The 25,799-nt window shown below is 36.2% G+C and overlaps 3 protein-coding genes and 2 long non-coding RNA genes across 6 annotated transcripts; 4 read left to right on the top strand and 1 right to left on the bottom strand.

Annotated features, from left to right (window-relative positions):
- Positions 1-53: 53 nt before the first annotated feature.
- Positions 54-6,561, bottom strand: LOC114536385 (methyltransferase-like protein 22). Of its 2 annotated transcripts, none has more exons than XM_028557741.1 (11): positions 6,416-6,561; positions 5,832-6,017; positions 5,399-5,439; positions 4,874-4,926; positions 4,010-4,101; positions 3,354-3,428; positions 2,102-2,158; positions 1,868-1,948; positions 1,633-1,786; positions 890-1,052; positions 54-666 (listed from the first exon to the last, which is right to left on the bottom strand). In XM_028557741.1, exons 1-11 carry the CDS (start codon positions 6,549-6,551, stop codon positions 643-645), a joined length of 1,062 nt encoding a protein of 353 aa, XP_028413542.1. In that variant the 5' UTR covers positions 6,552-6,561; the 3' UTR covers positions 54-642. The 2 variants fall into 2 exon arrangements, with proteins under 2 accessions (XP_028413542.1, XP_028413543.1); XM_028557742.1 differs by having other exon boundaries at positions 1,633-1,732.
- Positions 6,562-6,652: 91 nt separating this feature from the next.
- On the top strand, positions 6,653-7,743 carry LOC114536388. Its single transcript, XR_003688433.1, has 3 exons — positions 6,653-6,911; positions 7,323-7,373; positions 7,714-7,743. It is a non-coding gene; the product is annotated as an uncharacterized LOC114536388 (long non-coding RNA).
- A 134-nt stretch (positions 7,744-7,877) lies between these two features.
- Positions 7,878-10,664, top strand: LOC114536387. The gene is made up of 4 exons (XR_003688432.1): positions 7,878-7,916; positions 8,777-8,805; positions 9,943-10,005; positions 10,648-10,664. It is a non-coding gene; the product is annotated as an uncharacterized LOC114536387 (long non-coding RNA).
- A 5-nt stretch (positions 10,665-10,669) lies between these two features.
- LOC114536417 lies at positions 10,670-13,399 on the top strand. Its single transcript, XM_028557773.1, has 4 exons — positions 10,670-10,800; positions 11,910-11,983; positions 12,531-12,608; positions 13,334-13,399. Exons 1-4 carry the CDS (start codon positions 10,695-10,697, stop codon positions 13,397-13,399), a joined length of 324 nt encoding a protein of 107 aa, XP_028413574.1. The 5' UTR covers positions 10,670-10,694.
- A 5,034-nt stretch (positions 13,400-18,433) lies between these two features.
- On the top strand, positions 18,434-25,180 carry LOC114536386 (lipase maturation factor 2-like). Its single transcript, XM_028557743.1, has 11 exons — positions 18,434-18,547; positions 19,661-19,852; positions 20,175-20,280; positions 20,792-20,888; positions 21,377-21,492; positions 21,728-21,797; positions 22,051-22,105; positions 22,961-23,207; positions 23,485-23,593; positions 23,913-24,079; positions 24,527-25,180. Exons 2-11 carry the CDS (start codon positions 19,774-19,776, stop codon positions 24,549-24,551), a joined length of 1,071 nt encoding a protein of 356 aa, XP_028413544.1. The 5' UTR covers positions 18,434-18,547; positions 19,661-19,773; the 3' UTR covers positions 24,552-25,180.
- Positions 25,181-25,799: the final 619 nt, after the last annotated feature.

Raw genomic sequence — 25,799 nt, 5'->3', positions numbered from 1 at the left:
TGTGTTAAAAACAGGATGCTGTTTATAGTCTCCATGTTTAGTTAATTGTTGTTCGGTTTTATATCTTGTTCATTATATTGTTGTGAAAGGATACAGAAGTTATCCTAGACTGCATGGTTGCGTAATATTGTTTGTCACATGATACATTTTGACATTTTAGAAGCCTGGACATACGATGTCATAAAAGTTTGCAGAAAAGCATATTAACATGTCGTGAAAAAAGTAAAAAATTTCTCAGTCTTATCTTGCGGTGCATTACATTCAGTCAAATATCACACAGCTTAGCATCAGTAGGCATTAGGTACGGACACATGCATACAATCAAGAGGCGTCTGCCCTTCTTTATGACCAGCTTAGTTTATCAATTTTTTCAAACCAGCGCATTTTTCAAGTGCTGCTAAAAAGGCATTCAAAATTAGTGCATGATCTATTGTAAATAGTAGTGTGCGAAAAATAATAAAACATGACATCTTGGTACTTCTATTCTCTTGGTACGTGTGATTCTAATGATCCGTAGCGTGTGCCTGGGGACGGAAGGCACAGTACTCTAATTCAGTGGGACATTTAATGTAAAGGTACCAAACACAATCCAACTTTTGCACTTTTGTTGAATATTGAAGGCATGGAGAATAGCCGCCCCCTTTACCGATAAACTTTCCAAAGTTCCTAGAAAAAGAAAGTTTTTTAATGTACAAGTAACAACCGCTGTGCCAAATTACTGCTATGAAAATATTAATACGTTGTACTTTATGTATATGTGTAAAATGCTAGTGAGTGAAAAGACTTAAAATAAATGTTTTTGCCTTACGAGTATATCAAAGTCGTTAAAATGAAATGGTATTCTTGTCACTCCAGGCTAACCTATGCACAATAAGCTTTAAGATCATACCAGCTCTTTTACTCTTTCATACTTGAAGTATTGAGGGAAGTTTGTTTCAAGTTTCTCGATTTTTATTGAAGGTGGATTCTTCTTCGTCAGTACTTCCAGCTTATTCATAAAATAATCATAAGCAGGTGAAACTATTTCTAAGGCTTCCAAGGTGAAATTGATTCTATATATGGAAGAAAACAGAACACTTCAAATTCTCAAGGGATAGATATCGCAAGGGATAGATATCGCAAGGAATAGATATCGCAAGAGATACATATCTCAAGTGATAGATATCGCAAGGGACAGATATTGCAAGGAATAGATATCGCAAGAGATACATATCTCAAGGGATAGATATCGCAAGGGATAGATATCGCAAGGGATACATATCTCAAGGGATAGATATCGCAAGGGACAGATATTGCAAGGGAAAGATATAGCAAGGAATAGATATGGCAAAGGATAGATATCGCAAGGGATACATATCTCAAGGGATAGATATCGCAAGGATAGATATCGCAAGGGACAGATATTGCAAGGGACAGATATAGCAAGGAATAGATATGGCAAAGGATAGATTTCGCAAGGGATACATATCACAAGGGATATATATCGCAAGGGATGTATATCGTAAGGAATACATATCACAAGGGATAGATAATAGCAAGGGATACATAGCAGCATAGACAACCCATCTAAATAATAAAAATTTCATATAATCTTGCATACACAAGAAAACAATGAGTAAAATTCATGTTTACCTTTTTTCCAAAGAGATATACATTGCAGAATGCGGATTGAGTACGAGTAATTTATCCACGGTATCCAAAAATGCATCTGTCAAGGCATCGTCATATATCACTATAGGGATTGAAAACACTCTCAGATTGTAGAAGCAGAAATGTTTCTTTTTGTCTGAAATCAATATACACAACCCTATATTAGTTCGCCCAGTCTCACTGAAAATAGTTTTCCCAAAAACATTGTTTCGCTTACCATCTGATGCCATTATCACAGACAGCCGTTTAAGGTCATTTTTATCCTCTTTTGTCCATTTATGATCATGATCCATGTCATCTTAAAAATTATATAATATAACTAATCTTAAAATAACACTACAGTTTATATACAAAAAAAATAACATAAACTATAAAAATTAGTCTAAAAATCTATATGGCTGCCTATGGCATGACCTTGATATGATACAATGTAAAAGCATCTCACCAGTACCTAATATACGGGATGAATGGAAGAAATCTAATTCCCTTATAACCATAACTTCATTGTCTATATCAAAATAGTAAAAAAAAATAAATAGCTTAATTGCTTTAACTAAATGTTTATTATGATACGATGATTTCTTCAAAATCGCTGCGGTAACAAAAGTATTAACAATGCATGTTAACAATTGTATGGGCACACAGGAGAATCTGTGTCTGGAATTTGGCCCTTCATCTAGTCACACTTCACACGGTTTATCTGTGTACATGCAGATTTGAGCACTGTCACTATAAAGCGCATTTCATAGTTTCTAAAAGCAGTTTCCAAATCTCAAACTGAAATTATATTACATTTTAAATTTAGATGAACACATTTGCCTTTTACACGGACACAAAATGTGTAAAAGGTCAGGATTAGTAAATTTTAATGCCTGATTCTTGGCAGGCCGGGAAGAGCGTGACCCAAGAAAAGTGTATTAGCCAAACAAAGGAAAAGGGAGGGTTGGAATATTTGTGGACAGATCACACTCTTAATTATATAAAGTATGACAGAAAAACAATTCTTGGAATGTGCATGCAGTAGAATTTACAAAGAGCTTCTGTTGGGTATATGGATGGCAGGTACCATTGCTCGGTATCACGAAACAGTAATACACTGGCGGTCAAAAAGAACTGCTCAAATGTTGCTATTATCGTATGTAACTGTTTAAATACAAATTCATAAAAAACGAGCGAATATAGGAGAGAGCTTCATAGGCATTTTGGATAATTTTCTTATTCCAAGCAATATTTCAATAATGTAATGCAACCTGCCACACTTCCAAGATATTTAAACAATGGTTTGATGAAAAGAGGGAGTGACAGAATTGGATTGGTCTGCACAGTCAAAAGACCTTAACCCTATTGAAAATCAGTGGGACAATGTCAGGGAGATAGTGCAAAGGGTCCTTGATTTATACGTTGCTGTAAAGAATGTCCATAGGATGAATTTCTTTTGACCGTGAAGATTACCACCTTAACAGAAAGTATGCCACGCCGGTGTAAGGCCGTCATCAATTATAAGGCCAAAGGAGGGTCAACAAAATATTAATATTTCATATAGCTTAGCATGTAATCTAGCCTATATTTACTCGTATATATTGTTAAAGGGACAGTTACGTTCATTTGATAGCATTTTAACTTTTGAGCAGTTCTTTTTGACCGCCAGTGTATTATTAGTTGATATATAACGTTGTAGCTACGTACACTGTAGCAAAATGTACCTGTTGTTGCATACTTGAATATATCGTGATTCCTGAGCTTGTTTGACTCGCAAACGTCCAAAGAATCGCGGATATCTAAAGAGATTCATGGCAAATGAGAATAATTGATCATCCAAAATTAGCTACAATAATACTTGAAAACATGCAGTATTCCACACATGGCAAATTCGAAAAATATTTGGTAAAATTCGATAAACTATAAGACAATGGGAAAATTACGCAAGATATACCCAAGGTTTTACAAGATCCTGGCAAGATAAGCTAAGATTTTGCATGACATAATGATGGTAAGATCTCACTGGAAAAATCTTGACCAATCATAAGATTCAAGATCTCGGGGAAAATCTTGACATGATATTATTTTTCAGAAAAGAACTTGGAAAGATCGTGTGTCAGATCTGGATCATGTTATTTTTACGACTCCCCTAGCAATTGGGGTCGTAAACTGCAATCGTCATGTAAATATTGTACGACTCCACAAAATATTGATTTTATTCAGAATAAATCTTCCTAGGATTTGTCAAGATCTTGCCAAGTTTGTAAACTTGAGAAGGTAATATACACGTTTGAAGGATAACTCTTACTGTGTAGAGATCATGACATATAACAGTGCAATGCTGTCAGGAAATCCCATATACTAGTTCCTAACTTCCTACCGGTACAAAATACTCTTTTTGCAACTCTAGCCATCACAATACTGCACAGGCCTACTCCACCGCCCAATTCTAAGGCTATACAACCATCAAACCTAAAAAAAGTACTCCATTAGTTCCTTAAATAGTGTATAATAAATCCAATATTCACAATAAATGTTTAGTTGTAGATTTAGTTCATTATGATTAATAAAATTTTTAAACAAAATGCAAAAACTCTTGCCTCATTGAAAATTTAAACAGTCAAATTAAGGGAAGCTGTGTTTAACAATTATTACACCAAAGAATCATGGAGGTGGGGAACAGGGGGGTCTTGTCACGAAATCACGAAGGATTTTTTGCAGATTTCACGAATCAGGAAGAAGATAATTTCATTTTCATGATTTTTTAAACACTCCGGCCTAAAGGAGACACTACGAATCTTTAAAGATGTGACCACAGTGTACGAAGTTCTACAAAAATCTACGACTAGTTAAATGAAGCGGAAAGCAAATGTTTTGATTTTATGACCTTTAATTAATTTAATTGAGGCCTAGTATTGAACCTAAAAATTTATAAGTAGTGGCAAAATATTGGTGAAATTAAGATGCCTTATCCAGCATTTTAGGTCTTCACGATTCACGGAATGGCTTTTTCTTAAATCACGAATCAGGATACACAAATAACACTAATCACAGGTCCTTGCATCGACCGCCCCCCCCCTCCCATCCATGCAGTAAATTGATCTTTTACTGACTTTTGCCAGTTTATTGACTTTGTTATAACTTATAATTACGGGCAATTCGATTATAATTATGAACAAACTTGTCATTTGAGAACAGAATGACTAGAAATGTACCGGTATAATTATTATAACAATCTGCTTACTCTTTTTCATTGTGGATAAGAAAGTCACAAAGCAGCATTGAGCCCTGCCAAACCTATGTAATAATAAATCATAATTTATAAGGGAACCACAATTGAATTGATGAATTCCTTCAAAATGACAACCTTGAGTGAGGGGTTGAGGGATCCAGCTGTGTTGACAGTAATATTTATGTGAATAAGTTTTGGAAGCCTGGTTAAATTATAACACTCACTAATTATAAATAAAAGATATTTTTCAAGTATGCTAGCTTTTTACACAAGCATTTTTGGCCACAAAATGTGTGTCCAAATTTTCTTGTTTCAATAGCTGCCATACCAATATGTGAATAGCTGAGTAAAGTCAATTGCAAAGGGTCCCTAATGTTACATCAGTCAAAAGCAGAGAATTGCTCTTAAAAACTAATTGGTGCAATATTCGCAAGCATTATAAATGAAGCAATTAAACTGACTTTGAAGTAAATAACTATAAGCTAGACCAACCATGCCAGACATTTAAAAAATATTAAATAACCTTTTAGTATGTACCTGTGTTCCAACACTTTTAATAGGAGTTGCAAGGGTGTGTTCTGCAATGAAGATATTTGCCATTATAATACAATTTTATTGATACTTAAGTGACTAATTATTACAAACGAGTAAAAGGGCACAACTTTCATTGGGTAACAAATAGGATTGTGTGTAGGGAATTATAATAGGAAATAATGGTATAAAATAAAATAAAATATATAATGTTGTGTTCAGCTATTGGTTTTGTTCGTACCCCAAGCACCACCCAGGCCGCGCACTAATTGATACTCCTAGCTCACCTGCATGCCATAATTAATAGTTTCATGCAATGTTATATGTTTTTCCTCTAAAGTGCCTGGGCACAAGGCTGGAATTATATAGTCAATATTTTTGACTTGCATTTTGTATTCACACCCTTACAGCTAAGTTTTTCTATGTTGCACTAACATACCGATAGTTATAATATTTCGCTCAACATCATTTTCAAATCTTGGAATAATCATGTCACCATCTTCATCATAATTGACCAGTCCTTCATTCTCTTTATGCTTCAATATTTGTTTATCTGACGTATAAGGTTTTTGAGCATTGCATAGTGGACTACCATGTGGAGTAGTGAAATGAAATCTTGACAGTGCTAAAAAATGCACATAAATGTTAAAGGTGTTCATAAAGAAGAGGCCTTCAAATACCTTAGATTGTTCGATGTTGATTTATTTATAATACTTAGCAGTACCATATAACCATAACAGTCGTACATCAAAACTAATGATCAAGACTCAGGGACAGATTTTCTGGGGGACACTAGAAAGATTTGCATCTCCTATAAAATTTACAACGATGCAACGTTTTTCTTGGATCGTGATGCATTTGTGCACGATTAACGTTGTTGTCCTTTTACCTATTGACCTATTATACAAATGGAGGTGGTATTAAATTGGTATATAAGACGACATACAGTACTGTATGCAGTATCAACTTTATCCATCAGTGATTTCAACCACTAACATATACACTGTATAGTGTATACCATACCGTAGTTTCCTTCCTCTATGGGAGTGAATGTCTTATAAACATGAACTTCTGATAAAACAACGTCTTCAATGCAGTCATTATCGAGGTCATTCTCGTCTTTTAATGCAAGGTTGATGCTAGTGTGTGAGTGTGACATTCGTAAAACCAAAAATATGTAGGTTCACATGATGTGTACTTACATAAAGTTTTCACCACAATGCAGGCTCATGTATTGTGTTGGTTCCATTCACTGTTCCATTGATTGATTAATTTTATAGGCGACCAACCACTACCAGTACAATAATGTTCAAATTCGAGGTTTATGTAATTTTATTTAGATTATTTTATTAAATATTTTAACAGTTTTTTTGCCATCCAATTGCTGTCGTTGCGTACAAAGCTTTTTAAAAATAGTAAGATATGTCGAATCAACAACGTCTAGTGAAAGATGTATTTTTGTGGAGTATGGCTGCCGTATATTTGTTTGCATTCGGATCTCTCTATGTTCAAATACCAGGTATGTGCTTTTTTGATTTGCTTACATGAAATTTCGTGCTATGGATCACTCAGTCTAATGCCTAGACTGTGTTATTGATTATCTTCTGATCACCAAAATGAAACCATGGACCATTCTATGTTAATAAATATCACCCCTCCCCCCTGCGAGGCATAATGAAATCGTCTTGAAATTCTAGCCATATTCCCCAATCCAAAGGAATTTTTCTAATCTCACAACAAGAGATCGTCTTGGACCTTCATTTTTCATTTGGCAGAGAACCATTTGAGGCTTCTGTAATCCCCTCCTCACCATATCATTTTTAACACTTTTTAGCCTGATGGCCTGGGTTAATTGCAGAATAAAGTGTCTAGATCTCCACTATGGCCTGAGAGATCAGTGCATCAGATATCATATCCATGTTTTCTTTAGGTCTTTATGGTGAATCTGGTCTACTACCTGCTAAAAACATTTTGAGAAGAGGTATTCATTAAAAAGATGTCAGTTGATTTTAGTTAAGTATAACTTTTTCCATGACAACAACATGGCCCTCCCAACCTGAACCTTGCATGCACAGTACACATAAATTGTAAATTGTATAATGTAATATCGTTAATCTGTATATACACATGATGTCACAAATCAACATGTTTGAAAATAATTAATAGTTAATTGTTGTATTTTTTTGTGTACTTTGATTTTTACACCACAATGTCATACCGGTGGTATGTACAAAATAGGTGCACTGACTATTACATAATGTGAATGAGAATTAGGACTTCAAATTGTTACAAATTAACTGAAATAATTTCTTCTACGACAGAGGCCAAATCTTCAAGCTACAAGATGTTTCAGAAGCCAACGCTAATGTGGTTGTTCGTGATCTTGGTCTAACCACTGAGACAGGAAGAGTTTCTTTGTATCATTGGTAATGTCTTGGTATACTGGTATCTCAGGCAGGGCTTGGCGGAGTTTCATCTCGTCCTTTTCTTAACCATGTGGTTTCTGTATTTTTCACTGTATCAAGTATGTATATCAATATGTGCAATGTATTAATCTTCTGGCCCAACAGTGTATGATAATAATATTTAAATATACCGCAGTAGAGAGTTATAGTTAAAATATATCATAGTTACTTTCAGTGGCGTAGTCAGCATTGATAATTTTGAGGCCCATATTCATATATTGATGTTAATTAACAGACTGTAAAGAGAAATTATTTGAAAAAATGACATGAATATGTGCATATAACCCCCCTCCCCAATCATCGTTCTGGCAAATATCGTTCGCCAGGGGTTACTTTGGTGTTATTTAGTTAAACACTGATAACGCGTTAATCCCTTTTAAAGAGCGATAATCTTTGCGCGATTTATTAAGCGACATTTTGCTTTTGTTTCATGCAACGCATGAGATTATGTACAGTTGATCTATGATGTAACAAAGAAGAAAAACTGCGTAATTTCCTTAACAAACAAAATTCGCCTCTGAACACAGCGATTTCGCAACATAAGCCCGTTTTCCAGCAGCTAGCTATATAGGCGAATTTATTCGCGTGAACAGATAACCCACACAGGCCGGACGCGATTTCGCAACACAACGCTAATGCAAAGGCATGCGGAAGCATGTAAATTAAATACTACTGTGAAGTACGCACCACATTCAACACAACATTCAACACGATAATCAACACGCATTCAACACGATATTCAAGATCACCATAAGACTTATTTCCATTAACGTTCCAAAATCAAATAATGTTTGAAACTTTTTCAAACATTTATTAAAAGGATTAATGCACTGATTAAATCGATCAATTGGAGTTTAAACTTTATAGCTACGTTGTAGTGGCATTGTAGTGGCATCTCACACGCTTGTTTATTTTATAGGTTGGTCAAACTTTTTTGTGGTTTCAATGGTAAGCATATAGCTACAATTATACATGTAGTAATGTCATCTATAAAAGATGGACAGATTACCATCTCAGTGGTAAAAATGCCCCATGGCAGCCATCTTGCTAGCAAGTGTTTATTGCGTGATATTCGTCATTTGTCATTACGTCTTTGCATTTCATGCTCTCTGCCGTGTGACCTATTTCACAAATGTTTTGGCATTTGCGGAGATAAAAATTCATTTCAAAATAAATTTATTGATTTATATCAATTAAAAGCCAACAAACGGCAGAAATAGTAAAAAGTTCACAGGCAGCCATCAGTTCAGAAAGTGTCGTGGCTTGATATTTACATTTGGGAAAAATTTGAGGACAAAAAATAATCTCTAGTTACACTTCTGATAATACGTATTCTCATTTATAGTATTTCAATTTCGAAACGTTGATTCACCCGCATATAACTGAGCGTAAACAATAGTTATTGTATAGTAATAAAAATGTTTTTCAGCTGCAAATGATATTCTGAGTATGCGCATTGCCATTGACGTCAATTTTCTACCGAAAACACACCGCCGTTTCTCGGGACTTTTTTTAACGCGCGACGTTTTATTAAGGCAATACTTAAGAAACTAGTCGACAAGAACACCAAGGAAATACCACCTTCAGTCGATATCTTTTGGCAATATTTTCAAACAAAAATCTACTAAGACAATTTTTTAACTAAAAACTCAAATCCTTACAGAACTCCGTTTTAGCTGAAAGCAAAAACTACAGAAAATATTACCCTGATCAGCGAATGATAAAACAGCTACTGGTGTTCGCTGATTTGATGTCTCAGGCCCTGCTCTCGTAAGATACAAGTGTTAACCACTCACCTGCAAATTTTGAGTTCGTCGGGAGTATAATTTAAATAAGATTATTTGTGCGTACCCGGTCACAGCTAGACAGGTTGAATTAAAAGGCCCTAAACGACTAAAAAATTGGTTGGATTCACTTGTATCCGGCTACGGGAAAAAATTAAGGCCTCAGCCTTTGGCATAGACAAATACTTGATCTGCTCCCCACTCTCGAATTTGTCCTTCGGTTAAACTACGATACTGCTCTTTTAGTACTGCTATTGCTTGGGGAATAAATGGAAACGTTGCATTTTAATTTCCATTTCAGGGATATTCTGTTACTTGAAGCTGGGTTCTTATGTCTCTTGGTAGCACCTAAGAGGAAGGCAAGGTTTGTATAATCATTGGCGCAGCCAATCTGACGATTTATTCCCGCTTTGCAGTAATATTTTAATACATTAATTTGAAGTCATAATTTTATATTTTGAAATTGATTGTTTTCACAGTAAAAACAAGCTACGCGCTAATAAAAGCGCGCTATTTCACTCTTGCTTTCTACTAAACTGTAAAAAAACAGTATTAGTTGTAACTTCTTGTACTGTTAGTAACCACGTATAATTCTTTCCACAAATCCTTCCTCTAATCCTTTTACTTTAACCCTTTCGTTTAACGCTTTCTTCTAATCCTTTCCTCTAATCCTTTCCTCTAATCCTTTAATCATTTTTCACAACACAATACAATTTTTACGCATATACATGTACAATAAAAGAGGGCATAAGTGTGACGGAGAAGAGAAACAGGACTTGCGTCCTAATTGACACCTGACCACAACATTATAACTAGACTTTGCCGCTTGTCGTTCACCAATCTATCGCAATGATAACATTCATATGATTCATGACGAAAGTACTGCAGTGATTAGAAATTATAAAAATTATAAATAACCATAATAAGCCAATCTTTCCTCCAATCTTTTCCTTTAACCCTTTCCTCTACCGCATTCCTCTAACCTTTTTCTAACCTTTCCCCCTAGGGTTCTGTCCAGTCCTCTCATGATTCAATATCATTGTGGTTGGTAAAATGGTTGTTATTTCGGTTAATGTTTGCTTCTGGTGTCGTCAAACTGACCAGCGGATGCCCAACGTGGTGGGGGTTGACAGCGTTGGACTGGCATTACGAATCACAAGTACGTTTGCTATCTTTAAATGTGTTTGTAAGTATCGTTATTTAAAGTATAATGTCACTTGCGGTGAACATTACGGAACCTCGCATCAGATGACCTCTAACATGCATGTGATTTATTCATTCACGCAGGTCCAACTTAGCTAAGTTTCTCCCACTCGTGCAGGCTCATATTGTCAGCGGACAACTTACACAAAATTGAGAGCAAGGCGTAAAACAAAAAGCTTTTAATTTTTCATGCGAAGACCGCTGGAAAACTGAGCCCTCTTTACCGGGAGAAAATTTGCCGAATATGACCAACGTGATTATTTAACAATTTACGCCGGAGGCGAGGTGATTATCGGGGAATATTCACCGAGACGAAGTTGAGCCTAAGGCGAATAATTGTTTAGGTATTTTTGCACGAGTAAATTAACACAAGAACTGCATTTGTTCGCTTTTCTCTTTGTAAGAAACGTTCACAACACGGCTAGCTGCCATTTTAGAATTTGTTTCATTCACCCAGTGAACTCAAATAAGACTAAAGCGCTCCCTCTGTCAGGAGTTTGAAGCCAAGATGGCGGAGCATGAAGCCTTTCTTGTAGGTATGATCCAGGCCTCCACGTGGAAATTTCGTAGGTAAAATGGCGGGAAATATGATTTTACCTTTGAAAGGGAGGGTACATATTAACTTAGATAAAACTATATAGGCTTTTGTGAAACATTTATTTATATGATTGTAACGGCATGAAGAGAGACTTTTTTTATTTTATGATTTTGACTTGTATTACAAAAAATGCCTCTTATATATCTAACTGTCAATTTTTTTACTTTTGATATGACATTCTCAAGCACTATCGTATGGTGTTACAACACTGGAATGTCTTTAGCACAAACACTTGCAAAAATCTTCAATTTTGTTTCCTCCCTCACAATATCTTTTGGATTCTTACCCATTTACACTACACTCAATTTATTTGCCTACCAGTACACAGGCCGAGCACGAATGAAATTGGTACGGGTACCCATTTTTGCCGACGGCTGTGGGCCGTGGCGACCAATTGAGTGTAGTTTAACGGGAATGTACAGTATGATTAACTTACTTTGTTAACTTAACTCATGTTTTGTTTCTAGTGTATTCCGACACCATTGGCATGGTTTGCCCACCAGCTTCCAAATTGGTTTCAGAAATTCAGTGTTGCAATGACGTAAGTAATGTTTTTTACAATATTGTGATTGCATACTCAATACAACACGGCGGCGAGTGTTGTAAACAACTTGTGAAATGAATTTGTAATGAATAAGATTTGAGTACATACACAAATCCGTTACAAACACTATTGGTTGTATTTTTCCGATACAACCACTAGTGTTTGTAACTGATTTGCTTATCTATTCAAATAATTTGTATGGGTAAATCAATTGTGATTTTTGGCACTTCACTCGATGCACGTACATTCTTGGGACCTACATCAATCTAGTTGTCTCATTTTTCCTTCAACTGTTCCTTCCTTGAATTTAAAGTGTGTATAATTCCACTCGAAATTAAACCTCTTTAAACCTAGAATTTACGTGAATCGAGTGAAGTACCAATCGTATTTTAGAACATGCTTCATGTAGCGACTTCAGTGCTCATAACGGTTGTCAATATAGAAACCCTTTCTGCAGTATTTAGTTGATTTTTTTTCATTTACTCTGGTGGAAATTTTGCGTGCGGTAAACATGTAAGATATTTTCTTCTGTATTATTTTCTAGATTCGTGATAGAAGGTCCAATTCCGTTTTTGTTCTTTGCACCAGTACGATCGCTCCGTATTTTGCTTTCTACCTTCAGGTACATCATCCTGTTTTTTTTACACATTCTGCCATAAAAATACTCAGAATCATAACAAAAAAATAAAATGTACAATTTAGACAGTTCTAAAGACAACAGAGTACAACCCCCCCCCCAAAAAAAAAATCATGGGATGAGTAATAAGTAATTTGATGTAGCAAAGCATCCTATTATTTTGACTACGTATAGCTGCTTTCTGTCATTTTAATGCGTTCGATCTGAAGAACTATAATTAAAAAAGAATGCATGGCAAAGGATCCATGATTATATACGTACGTGCAGCTTTTTTCTGCACCAACCGTTAGTTTTACAGGTTTTTTATACGGACTAGTTAATTGGTCAGGCAAGTCTTCATTCGTATATATAGAGATTGTTTGTACACCATTGGTGTGACAGTAGACCATTGGTGAATCTTGAATAAGGCTTGATTAAGGGCGACCCGGCTAAGGTAGCCCTCAGTAGTCCATTCGTACGAATGGTGTATGTATTACCAATGGTAATCAAGTTTATCTATTCGTACCATCGGCCTTATAATTGCTTGGCCCAGCACGCTCACGCTTTCCTTGGTCACCGATCTCTATACTAGAGACTTTAAGATTGGCGCTTACGGCAAACGCCAAACAGCAAACAAATATTGTGTATTAATATATAATTCTATGGACAAACTGTGTGACACAGTTTAATGTGTGTTGTCCTGTTAAATTTAATTTTCTACTGCATCACAGAGACTGTATGCATCAGCAATTGAAATCATTGTGTTACTATATTTCTATATCAACCTTTATATCTAGCTTACATACAAAACCAGCAACATAAAGGATTTTTTTGAATACGGAAGTAAATCCTTAAAAATGTGGCGGGGGATCGTAGGATGAACCCTGCAGTGCCAGCGGCCAGTGTTGAAGCCTAGAGCAGTTGTGTGTCTTAGTGCCGGTCTACATACATTTAATAAAATAGTTATATTTACGTACCTAATGACCAATAGTAAAAGTCAAAGTTAATATCCTAAAGTTGAATACTGTCAAAAAATATATTTGGCTCCAGGCTTTGTTGTTCTATTATAAGTATTATTGTGAGTGAAGTCCAGGTTACATACGAGACCAGTCCAGGTTACAAATGAGTGTCTTCATCAGGGGTGATCTGATGTTGAGACTCGGTTCCTTATATTCTCAAAATGATGTCATCTATCAATCAGATGTAAATATTCTTTTGGCAAAACTTCCGTCATCCCTATTTAGTGCACAAAGACTTGGATTAATATGCCAGGCTTCCAAACAACGCCTTTGTCCATAACGATCATTAGTGGTAATAACTTTTGAATCATTGCACGCAATGTTATGGTTGGTTTGACATACGTGTTCCGCCAATGCGGATTTTAAACTAAGTTCGAAGCGGTCTTTTGATGTTCTTCTAAACGTGTGCCGAACTAATTTGTCTATATTTGCACGTGTTTCCTTATTATTATATCGGCACATATATCACTGACATATAAGAGCAGAGCCTAACACATTTTTCGAATCCTTGTAAAATAATACGAAATCGCATTTAAGGAACGTGGATCGCATTATTTACATAATATTCTTTAGTAAACAGATAGCGACATATTTTGAGACGCGACGGCACTTATTTAAATGTGTAATTATTGAGAAACGTTCTCTGGTTGAAATATTAATTTATTACAAGGTTTCGGGTATCACTCTATATAAAATATAAATGTGAAAGGACGCCAACAATGAAATAATTATTCCAAACTACATGTGAGTCGATATATTATGACTCAGATACATGTTGACATATGTATGACTATATAATGTACCGAAACAGGTATATAATATTTACAAGCAAATAGTAATTCCCAAGGGGTTATTATCTCTTGTTATTGAATAGCGAACATATAGGAATAGTTTGTATGAATAGTACACCCTGTACCTTATTTTCCTTTTTTATGTATTTTTGAAAAAGGTTTTCAAAACTTGAAATCCTACTCGCTATGCAAAAATTTATTGTGCATTGAATGTGAAAACAATGAATTTCGAAAGAAATGAATAATGATAACAACATTGCATGTATGCATAACTAAATTGTCAGGATTTTCATGCTAATAATAAGTAGATTTTTTAAAAAAAATATGACACTCTGCAGTTACCCTTTCAATTATTTGTAGAAGTAGTGTCACAGAGACACAGACCGCAATATAAAACTGGTCACGAGTACGTTTGGGCTACTGTGGTATACTGGTGTTGAATGTTGTGCCAGCTTCACCTTGGTTATTAACTTTTGTGCATTTAAATTAAAAACAAATTTTAACACTTGGAATCATTGTATTGTTTTTGATTCTGTGCACAATGTAATTATTATACTCTGATTAAAGTAATTCGCCTTCGACTTCATGTACATTCGCCAGGGAACTTCAACTTGTACAAGACGGTTAGTATAGTCGCACGACGACTCCGGCGAATCCTCAGCTCGCCATGGCAGTCTTGCGCTGTCCGCGAATTACTCGATCGAAATTTCTTACCATGCTTCTCCTTATTGTCTTGTTTTACTTGTACTACGAAAATTCCGTGTTACGAGTAAAAATAAAAACCTTGGAATATTCTAACATGAAGCGTGGAGCATTGGCAGATGTGGAAAAAAGCAAGCAAGTTATGAACGATAAGGAAGATATCATTGCAAGTAATACTGTAGTAAACAAGGTAAAAGCACCGCAGAAAGTACATCAAACTTTAAAAGATTCAAGTGCGCTGGATAGGAAATCGACAGAGTCAGATCGAGTTGCCTTTGCGTCCGAGAATCTGTCTATAATCATCTACAACGAAGGGGGAGTACTGCCATCAAGCAGACGAGTAAAACAACTTCAGAGTATGTTCCCAAAATCTGCTTTCTTTTGGAACGATCATATGGACAAAAATCTTGCCACGAGCTTAAATAACATAATCAAGAAAGTGAATACAAAGTACTTTCTATTCTTGGAGCCGAAAGTGATGCCTTCAGACCGTGCGCAAGAGGACGTCGCTTCTTTATGGAATGCTTTGGAAGTATACCCCGGTCTAGATGTTATAGGCGGTTCGTATCTTGCTGGCAACAAACTACACGTGCAGTGCAGCCGCTATAGACTATGTCGGTGGACCTTCTCCGAAAGTTATGAGTATGTTCGTTTTTTGGACAATATTATGATTTGTGATGGGATATCATCCTCGTTTATGGCAAGAACAAGCAGTATACAAAATATTTCTTTGGTATTTGACCCGAAAATGAGCGATATCACAGCCCTGAAGGATTTCTTTTACCGTGCTAAAGGTCATAATCTTGCAACCGGAACAAGACCCAGCATGATGTTCTTAAATAGTCACTACAAAAGCTTGCACCAACTATGGACTTCACGTGCGGTAGCTGAGGAACTCGTTTCGTTTGCAGTCAAACACAAGGTGTTAATTTTTAAAGATATTGAGGGGAAATTAATCGAACTTTGCAGCCCATCAAGTTCCTTGAGCGGCAAAGGTTTGTGCATTGAACGAAACTCGCACGAGCTCTTGCTAGGTGGTGGGCACTGGGCATTTAAAGGTCTTTATGCGTATCCTTATTTATATCAATATCTCGTGACAACATTATTCGAAGTTACCGACCACTTGAAACGACATAACGTCAGTTACTTGATTGATGGTGGTGTTAGCATTGGTGCGATTAAAATGCATTCTGTACTACCATGGGATTCAGGAGACGTCGACGTACTGGTATTTGGATTAACTGTACAACAAATATACGACTTGTTTGAGCCACTTAAAGATCAAAAAGGATATGTCGTCCGTTTGATATCAAACCCAGAGGAGCAAGTGCAGGTTTTCTGCACGCCAAAGAATGTCGGTGATCTTTCGGGTGGGATTGCGACGATATTTCCGCGCTCGGGTCCAACTCCTGAACTTATGAAGATCAAGACTAATGGCAGATGGATTAATTATAGTAGAGCGTTGTTTAGATATTTAATTGATACCTATGGAGAAGATAAATTCCTCGGACATTCAATGTACGGAGGAAGAGAAACGATGCAGTGTAAGATAAAAGGACATAACGCTTGCTTGCCTAACTTTAAAGATTTCTTAAACGGAAAGGGTGGTACTGCACGGGAATATTTCTGCGAGATTTGACTATTCAAGCAGTTATCGTGTGGCCATTAAAAGATAAGATGGGTTATTTTTAGACTGTTATCTGCGATTCAACGAAGCGTGAGAGGACTTTATGACACCAAATAAGCACATGCGCATGCTATTGTTGTGGTGATTATACGAATGCCAGGATCATGTTATCTGCTCATTTCAATACCTCAAATTCATCTCACGATACTAATTTTAAGCAGAAACTTAATCAGAGACCGCCATCTTGAATTTCTACACTAGGACAGAAAACTATATCAGTGACATAACGTTTTTATGCCACGCTGTTGTCTTCCTGTAGAGTTCAAAACTATAAAAGTAAACGTTGAGAAACATAAAAAAATAAATAATTAAAATTGGTTCTACCTCGGCAACCGGGCCAGCCCGCGCTTGGAGTGTTAGTATGAAAATATTTTCATCCCGCTCAGCGAGATCTCGCCTCTTTCGAGCGGGCCAGCCCACCTGTTTATATAAACAGCCCCTTAGCTTGCTTTAAACAGGTCCATGCTGGACTGTAAACACGGACAATGCTGTTCATATACGTGGAATCGTTTAAGGGCGCTTTCCTTATAATTTAGAAACAGCCAGGTGGTCCTCGTATATATTTTCACACGGTGTACCCAAAAATATTTTAGTTTCCTAGGCATTTTGAATAGTATTCCAGAGGCATAGGAAACCTCAATTGCTTAATGCTTTGTGTCAACGGTTTCGTCGTAATTGTTTTGGGTATGCAAATCAGTCTACTGATGCAGAGACACTCTTTTATATTCGACACTTGTCGTGGTAACGTCGGACGAGGTATCACCGTGAGGTAATCCTTAGATTCCGTCGCTGTCTCAGGACTTGCACAAAAAATCTTATTTCTAAAAACATCATTCGAACAATTGTCGCCAACATCCTCCTGTCCCTATATTTAAGCACAATGAATATGGCAACAATCTTTTACTGTCCCATGTCAAGGAAACAAAGGGAAAAAATTGTTACAGGCATTTCACAGTTTCTTTTGTTTTTCTAAAAAAATATTTCGATGAAAAGAAATGACTTGACCGCCATTTTGGATTATTGAGGATATGCATGAAACTGAAAAGCATTTTTGGTTGCCATTTCAACATCCATAATGAATAGGAATTATACGCACCTCGTAGACTATCAGCTTATATACGACTCGAGCTCGTCATTTGTTAAATATACTTATCCCGCTGTATTTGCGAGCTGCATGAAGCCCTCAGATCCACGCTTGTGATTCAGCGCTTGTTCCTAAATTAATTCTTCCATAATGATTTCCTTCATTTAATAGCCTGACGGCTTTTCTTTCAGCTATTATACGTATAAAAGCCTCTTTTAATATCTAAAGTTCAGGGGCCGGTTGTATATGAAAGCCGGATAGCGCTATCCACTGGCACTGGATAGTGTTTTTTTTTTCAATCCCACTATAAATCGCCTGTTGTTTAATATAACTTTAATTAAATCTTTGTATTTTTAAATTGAGGCTCCTCTTTAATAATTATTGTTTCCAAAGATGAATTTTATCGCTTTTCGAGAACGGTTGAAAAAGATCACTATCCGCTATCCGGCTTTCATACAAACGACCCCAGCGTTTTATGTGCTGCGATCTGTTACGATGGCCTGTTAAAATTATGACGCCACATATTTCCATAAATATATTTCTTTCTATACAGGTAATTTTCCAGCTGCTGATTATCGCTACCGGAAATTACAACTTTTTCAACTTGCTGACTATTGTCCTGTGTTTTTCCCTTCTCGACGACGACCATTTACCTTTTTCTGGTAAGTTTTTCGAGTCTTTCTAATTTAGTGTCCTTGAAATACGTCTGAAGATTATTGTTAGGATCAAATGTCTATATTTTAGAGTTTTGGGGCTGTTGTATATGAAAGCCGGATAGAGCTATCCACCGGATAGTGGTTTTTTCAATCGCTTTAAAATCGCCAGTTGCTATATAACTTTGATCAATCTTTGTATTAACAGAATGTATTGTAATGTTTTTTAAAATACCTTTAATTGGGGAGTGTATATTCATCTATCCATGTTTACATATCATTGGAATAATCCTGCGTACAAAAGGAGTTAGTCGGGTATAAGACGAGTATATGAGTATGCATCCCCCCCCCTTCCCTCCCAATTAAACTCCTAGCTGCGGCCCTGCATGACAGCATCTTCCAGGGGCCGGTTGTTCGAAAGGCGTTTAGCTTAAACGGTGGATAAGCTAAATTTAAAAATACTCTTATAGATCTTATGAGTGACTAAACTTGCATCTTATACATTAAATATGTGCTACCAGTGAAAATTAAACAATTTACATCGAAATATTTCAGCTAAGGTGTTCAACAAATATATAATTTTGTTTTCCATTTTGAACTTATCCACCGTTTAAGCTAAACGCCTTTCGAACAACCGGCCCCAGTAAGTTATCAGCGAATAGGGTATATAAAAACTGCTTTCCTAGACAAAAAAATGTTAGCATGAGGTAGTACAAAAACCATTACCAGCAGATAATTTGATAAAATACAAGAAAAAAACCTACTCCGAAAAATGACATCTTGTAAGCTCAGGATATGAGCTAGAGACAACCAGACAAGAATTTTTCGAAATATCACCATAAAATTCTTGTTTTGTTGTTTATATTAAACTCTAAGTGCCTTTGCCTTTATAATTATAAGATGACATTTTTCGGAGTGGGTTTTTTATTGTATGAGAAAGTACTTTCCTTACATTACACCTAGTCATGAAACTTATAGCCCTATCATATTAGTCATGATTCCCTAGACCAGGTCCCTGCATGAGGTCGAACGACAAGAATATTTTTTGCCCATGCAAGGAGCTTTTAAACCATATTTGTTACAACCGTTGAGAATTTTATGTTGTTTTGCTTTATTCTGTAGGAGAACAAAATCATGAAGAAGCGACAGACAAGTCTCGTCATGAAGTAACAGAGAGATCTCATCATATCCAGACTATTGTCTGGTATATCAGGAGATGCACAGTATTTCTTGTCATGTTTGTGTTGTTGTATTGGACTAAACGTTTATTCGCGATGAAAATTAACGGCAAGGATGTCATTTACACCAAAGTAGGTCAGGATTATTAATGATTGATTATTAATTATTATTGATTGGTCATCGATTTGTATTTGAAAAGTCAGCCAATAGTAACGAATAAAAAATATAATTTTTAAACCTTTACAGATAATAAGTTCACAAATTTGATCTTTGTAAAAGATCGATTTACAAAATACAGCAGCACTAGAATCTGCTTTAATCAAAGTCCCCTAACCTTATTTTGTTCTTTATAAAGGCGATTCTCCATTACGTTCGCCCCGCCCGGTGAAGCGGACGGTAATGGAGAATCGCCTTAACTTTTACCTGTCTTATACATGCACCTTTCATTTATTTTTAGATTTCTCTCATCCACAATTTAATTATGCCCTAAGTAAGATTGTTCCCTTATCTATTTGGCTTGGCGCAATATCTCTTTCGTTTGAAATAGTCCGTAGTTTATTCAGGTAATTTTTGCAAGTGAGTAGCGTGCATTTGTGTAAACAAGACTGTGAGCACCTTAGTTGACATAAGTCAATATTGTAAGGTAGTATACAGATAGATACAGCTAGGATTGGCTAAGGATTTTTAAATTGGATAGATCGGATTGATCTTGTTTGTTTTATAGTATTTCATAGTTAAAGTAAAATGAGAGTAAAACTAAAGCTCCCAGGCTTACCATTGCCCAGGGTGTAAAATGCATATGAACGCATTTCAGAGAGTACAGTAAAGTATTTGGAAAAATCGCCTTCGATTCTGATGGGTAATAATTGGGACTAATATTCCATCCGTGCACGCTGTATATAAATAAAAGATCATGTCAAATAAACCATTATTCCTACCTTTGGACACAAAACATAATATCCTCCTTGTAAAACGTTTGTATGTCGTCCAAAAAATATGATTTCTCAGAAAATGTACTTTCTATGTAATCGTTGCAAAACGGTATGTAATCGTTTTTGTTTATTGCATTACTAGGTCGTTACAGCAAGCTGGTTTATCTGCAAAGATTTACTCATCTTTTCAATGCTCGTTAGTAGCTGTTGCAGCCATCTGGGTATTCTCTATCAGCTTGGTAATTATTTATTGTGTTTCGATCTTTTTTCGGAAAAAGAGCGGGAAAAATATTCTGCAGTAGGCTGAAAGTTTATTGTTTCTTATTCGCGTCATTTAGTATGGTAGAGACTTTTTAGATTTCAAAATGTATGTATTATCGTAGCGAAAGGTAGCGTAATTCTATGTTTAAAAGTCATCCCTTATAGCTATGTCATATGGGAAATATTTTTGCGCTATGATTCGTTACATGCAGGGCCGTAACTAGAACGATAATTGGGGGGGGGGGGGGGTGTTTATTCATATATCAGTTTTGCCCGATGGATTTCTATTGTAAGCTATTCCACTTACAAAAGAAACCCGTCGGGCAGAACTGAATCGTTCTAGTTACGGCCCTGGTTTCATGCGTAAAACTGGCTTAAGATCTCCTTTCAGAAAATAGTGAAAAAGCTTGGATGATTTTAAACTTTCATTCCAGTATGAATTTTCAATGCACTTATTATGTTTTAGGTTCCGTATTCAAATCTTGATAGAACCACACAACAGAATATTTGGCCTGTTGTAAGGAAATGGCATGACCAAGTTCAACATTTGGAAATCGCCAATTCCTATGGATTATTTAGAAGGTATTATTTTAAGCTTTTACGAAAATTATTCTGCACAATGTGGAGAAGCAAAGATATATAGACTTCAGCTGAGGCATTTCTGTGCTTCGAGCAAATGAAAATAAAAGACATTCGTTTTTTTAAAATTGAACCCTCTGAAGCAGGCTTTAAACCTCGTTAACATCTTTTCCGTGACTTTTTTGTATTATATATCATGCTCTCAATTTTTCCTTTTTCATTTTAATACATTTTTCAGAATGACAGGTGTTGGAGGAAGACCTGAGATTGTAATTGAGGGAAGTGATTCTCTTGATGGTCCATGGAAGGTACATACAGAGTGTATACTATATAGCTGTATGTTTTTGACTAATTTATCAGTTAACAAAACCTTTACAATGGAACTGAAGTTTTGTTTGTCCATGCATTCTGAAAAACCTGCCAAGAAAACTTTATAGAATATTCAGAAAACTATTTTAGATCTGTTGTTGATATATTGAAGATATTATGTTCCCTTTGCCTCTTTTTGCAATTTCAGTTATCAAGTTGAGGACGACTATTAAAATTTTTCATGCTTTTCAGGAATACAATTTCCGATACAAGCCAGGACTACTAACACATTGTCCACCGTTTATCGGTATGCGCGTTTTTTTGTTAATTAACAGTAGAAGTATTTAAAGGTGTATTACAGTCGGTAATGTAAAACTTAAAATATCCTGTCCTGTCAGAATATTTATTACTATTTTAGTTCACTATATTTCTAAATGAATAACAGAAAAGGCGGTGTTACATTATGCAACTTTCCTTGCAACTTGCAATGCAATTCTACTCCTGAGACATCTAAAGTTGACAAATACGAACATTTCTCACGATTTGCTAACGTTTTCTTAGCATTTCGAACACTCTTCACTAATTAACATCCCTCGAAATTATAATTGCATTGAAAGTTGCAAGGAAAATTCGTCAACTGTATTAGTAATTTTTTTACTGTATTAGCGTGAAGTACGAATTTTGATTTCGAACACTTTTCATATTTGCGTTCGACGAAGGAGAATCGTGACGTCACGGCTAAATACTAAGTCGTTTTTGAGATGTTTGGCATTTGCCTCACTCTCGTGTTTTTGCGTTTACTTCGACTTCCTGATTCCGTGCCGCGTCCTAATCAGTTTATGTGCTTTCCGTATTTGGCGATATTAAGCTGTTGTTTAGGACCGGGCATTCGGGCTTTCGTATTCTCTGTTTAATAAGAAGTTGTAGCAATTGTATCGATTATCTTCATCTTAAAGTGTTTGAAATATGAGTGAAGATTCTTATAAAAGCATTCGACGTATCTTGCAGTGTTTTAACGATGAGAAATCCGACCACCGAACGTTCTTGCTAATCTTTGATTACTTCTAGTTTGTACCTGCTCTCTGCATGGCTCAACTTTAGCAAACTATTTTTTTCCGTCGCCATATTAACAAATAATATAGTGTTCACAAACTTTTTACAGCTCCACATCAACCACGACTGGACTGGCAAATGTGGTTCGCAGCTCTTGGTTCATATCAACACAATCCTTGGTTCGTACATCTAGTTTACAAATTACTTGAAGGTGACGCAGACGTTCTTCGTCTACTGGCCAAGGAACAACCATTCAAGAAACCACCACGTTATGTCCGAGCCCTGCTTTATAAGTACTATTACACCAAAGTGAACAAGAATATAGGTTCCATTGGAGATTTTGTTCGTAATGTCAGGTAATTAAGGTTGTTTCTTTATTAGTTTTATATCATTTGTTTCCAAAGGAAGACGCTTTGGTGCAGGTCCAGCGTTTAAACAGTTCATTTGTCATAAGACAAATATAATAAATATGCACTCATGCATAAGTAGTTTCATGTTTATGTAAGTACTGGACTTTTTCCCGTGACTCAGAGTCACCTAGAATGGTCATGATATGTGTCAGAATATGTTCCAAGCTCAAATCCAAAGTGAGATCTAAACTTCACTCGTTTATCTTTCTTTTTTTTCTTTAAGATCAATCAAGTCTTGTTGGAGACGTGAATTCACTTCTGAGTATTTGCCTCCAGTGACGAAATCAGAGCCTACGCTGGAACAATTCTTAAGTCATTATCAACTTGGACCTGTAAGTATTAATATGCAAGTTCCTAAAAATCGTAGAGCAAGAACCACTTATCGGTGAATGTTTAACACTACACTGGCGACGTCTCTAAACAGAATTAAATACCTTCTGGAGGGCGTTTGCACGTTTACATTATCAACGCAGTATTAGGCTATAATTGGATTAGGCTATAATATGGATAAATCATCTTTGCGGACTGTTCCCTTATTCAAAATTGAAAGAGATGCATGTTTGTTCCGCAATACCACTTCACCGCGCCAGCCTTCTCTTCTCGCATGTACATATTTATGTCTAAAAGATATTGCTGACCTTTATTTAACAGAACCATAAAGATCGCGAGCTTTCAAGTGGACGTCTCCACCATTTTATTGTTTATCTTCGTTCCAAAGTTCTCTTAGTGGATCCTCTTAGATTTTTGGCTTATCTTTTCTTCACTGGCATCATTTTAAGTATTCTGACTGAACAAAAATACAAGATATCTTCTGCAGGGTAAGCCATTTAAATTTGAATATTTCTAGTTTTCTGCCCACCAATTAGTACCCACGGAAAAAAGGCCATAATTTGCATTAAAAGAAGTCCAGAAATTTATAACAAGTTTATTGCGGTGCAAGCTTCGTTACGAAATGTCTGAGTATCATCTGAACGAAAACATCCGCCATCTTGGATACGCAAATTTTTAGACTAGATACGTACAGGGCCAGTTCTCGGGTATTCCAACTTATATCCAACGTCAGAGCTCTAAGTCTCTGCCTGTGCTTGTTGTTTCGTTGTTTATAACGTCTACCCTTCTTGGACATAACGTAATTACATGTTTTTGCTCGCAAAAGTAAGAAAGGTAAAAATTTCTGGAGAAGAACTGTGTAGGAAAATGTAAACGTTGATGTAATAATAGTCTTTATATTGCGATTTCTCCTAAACTAGTTTTTTTTCCTATAGGAAGTCGAAGGTGCACATCGATTAACAATTGAAGAATAATCAATGCATGGAAAATTTATTGCTGACTATTATTGCTGCAGCTGTATTTTTGACTGAATACAATACTTCATGTGAACATACTTTTTATATGAACGTTGGTGATCTGTGGCGTAACTAGAACGATTATTCATTGTTTATTCATAAATGCAGTTCTGCCTGACGGATTTCTTTTTAAGTGCAATAGCTTACAAAATCCGTCTGGCAGAAGTTCGTCATCAATATCATGCAAAACCCGATGTCGCCCTAAGGCTAATCGTAGTTCTACTTTTCCATATTTGGCTCGTTAACCTTAATTTTTTTAATGTCGTTCGTTTTTTGTTCGCGAGCCTTTGGGGTTGCATCGCCTATACGCCGACGACGCAATTCGTCATACAAGGCATACTGAATTTGACAAAGAATGATTGGTTTCGCAAAAAATACTATTCTCCTCCCTTAGCATGTGGCTAACATCACTTTCGCGAAATGGAGCCTTGTGATATGAAGAATTTTCATGAATTCTTGCAGTGATTGATTGGGGGGTGTAGGCTACATTTGAATATATGGATATACACCCCCCCCCTCCTCCCCCAATGAAGTTGCTTAAATAAACCAGCGAAAATGGCAAAATAAAAGCTGAAAGGGAAATATTTTATATCGCAATATTTTGTTGTCGTCTAATATCAACCACGCTACTAATATATATATTAAATTCTTTTTTAACCTCTCTTGGCCGGTCTTTACGGAGAAATATTGGACCTTGGTCGCTTCGTCCTAGGTCCAATGTTCCTTGGTAAAAACCTCGCGCTCGTTTAGCCATAAAAAGCTATCAAAAGTTACTTCGTGAGCATGCTGTATTTTTCATACCAATTCTTTATGTATATTTTTTGTACCAACTTGTTCGTTTGTGTGCTGCTGCATGTTCAACCGTAGCCGCAGGGATTTCAACATATCATAAGTATGCCCATAATACATAATATCTTGATATTTCCCCTTTCGTTGCCAGGAGCGAAGCAATTCCCAGACATCGTACAAACAGACTGTCCAATAGAGAACCTACAATTTCACAATGCCATGCCAAAACCAGCGAACTCAAATAAGACTGGAACGCTCACTCTCTGACTTTCCCTCGTTAATGAGTGACGCCAAGATGGCGGACAATGAGCCTCTCTTGTAGGTGTATGATCCAGACCTCTGGCGCGTAAATTTCAAAGATAAAAAAGAAATTGCCGCCATTTTATCTACGAAATGTCCGCGT

Source organism: Dendronephthya gigantea, unplaced genomic scaffold (assembly GCF_004324835.1).
Source record: "Dendronephthya gigantea isolate DGI-Jeju-01 unplaced genomic scaffold, DenGig_1.0 000135F, whole genome shotgun sequence".
In the NCBI taxonomy this organism is placed as follows: domain Eukaryota; kingdom Metazoa; phylum Cnidaria; class Anthozoa; order Malacalcyonacea; family Nephtheidae; genus Dendronephthya; species Dendronephthya gigantea.
The sequence above is the reverse complement of the archived record's forward strand: the minus strand, read 5'-3'. Positions and strand labels throughout refer to the sequence as shown.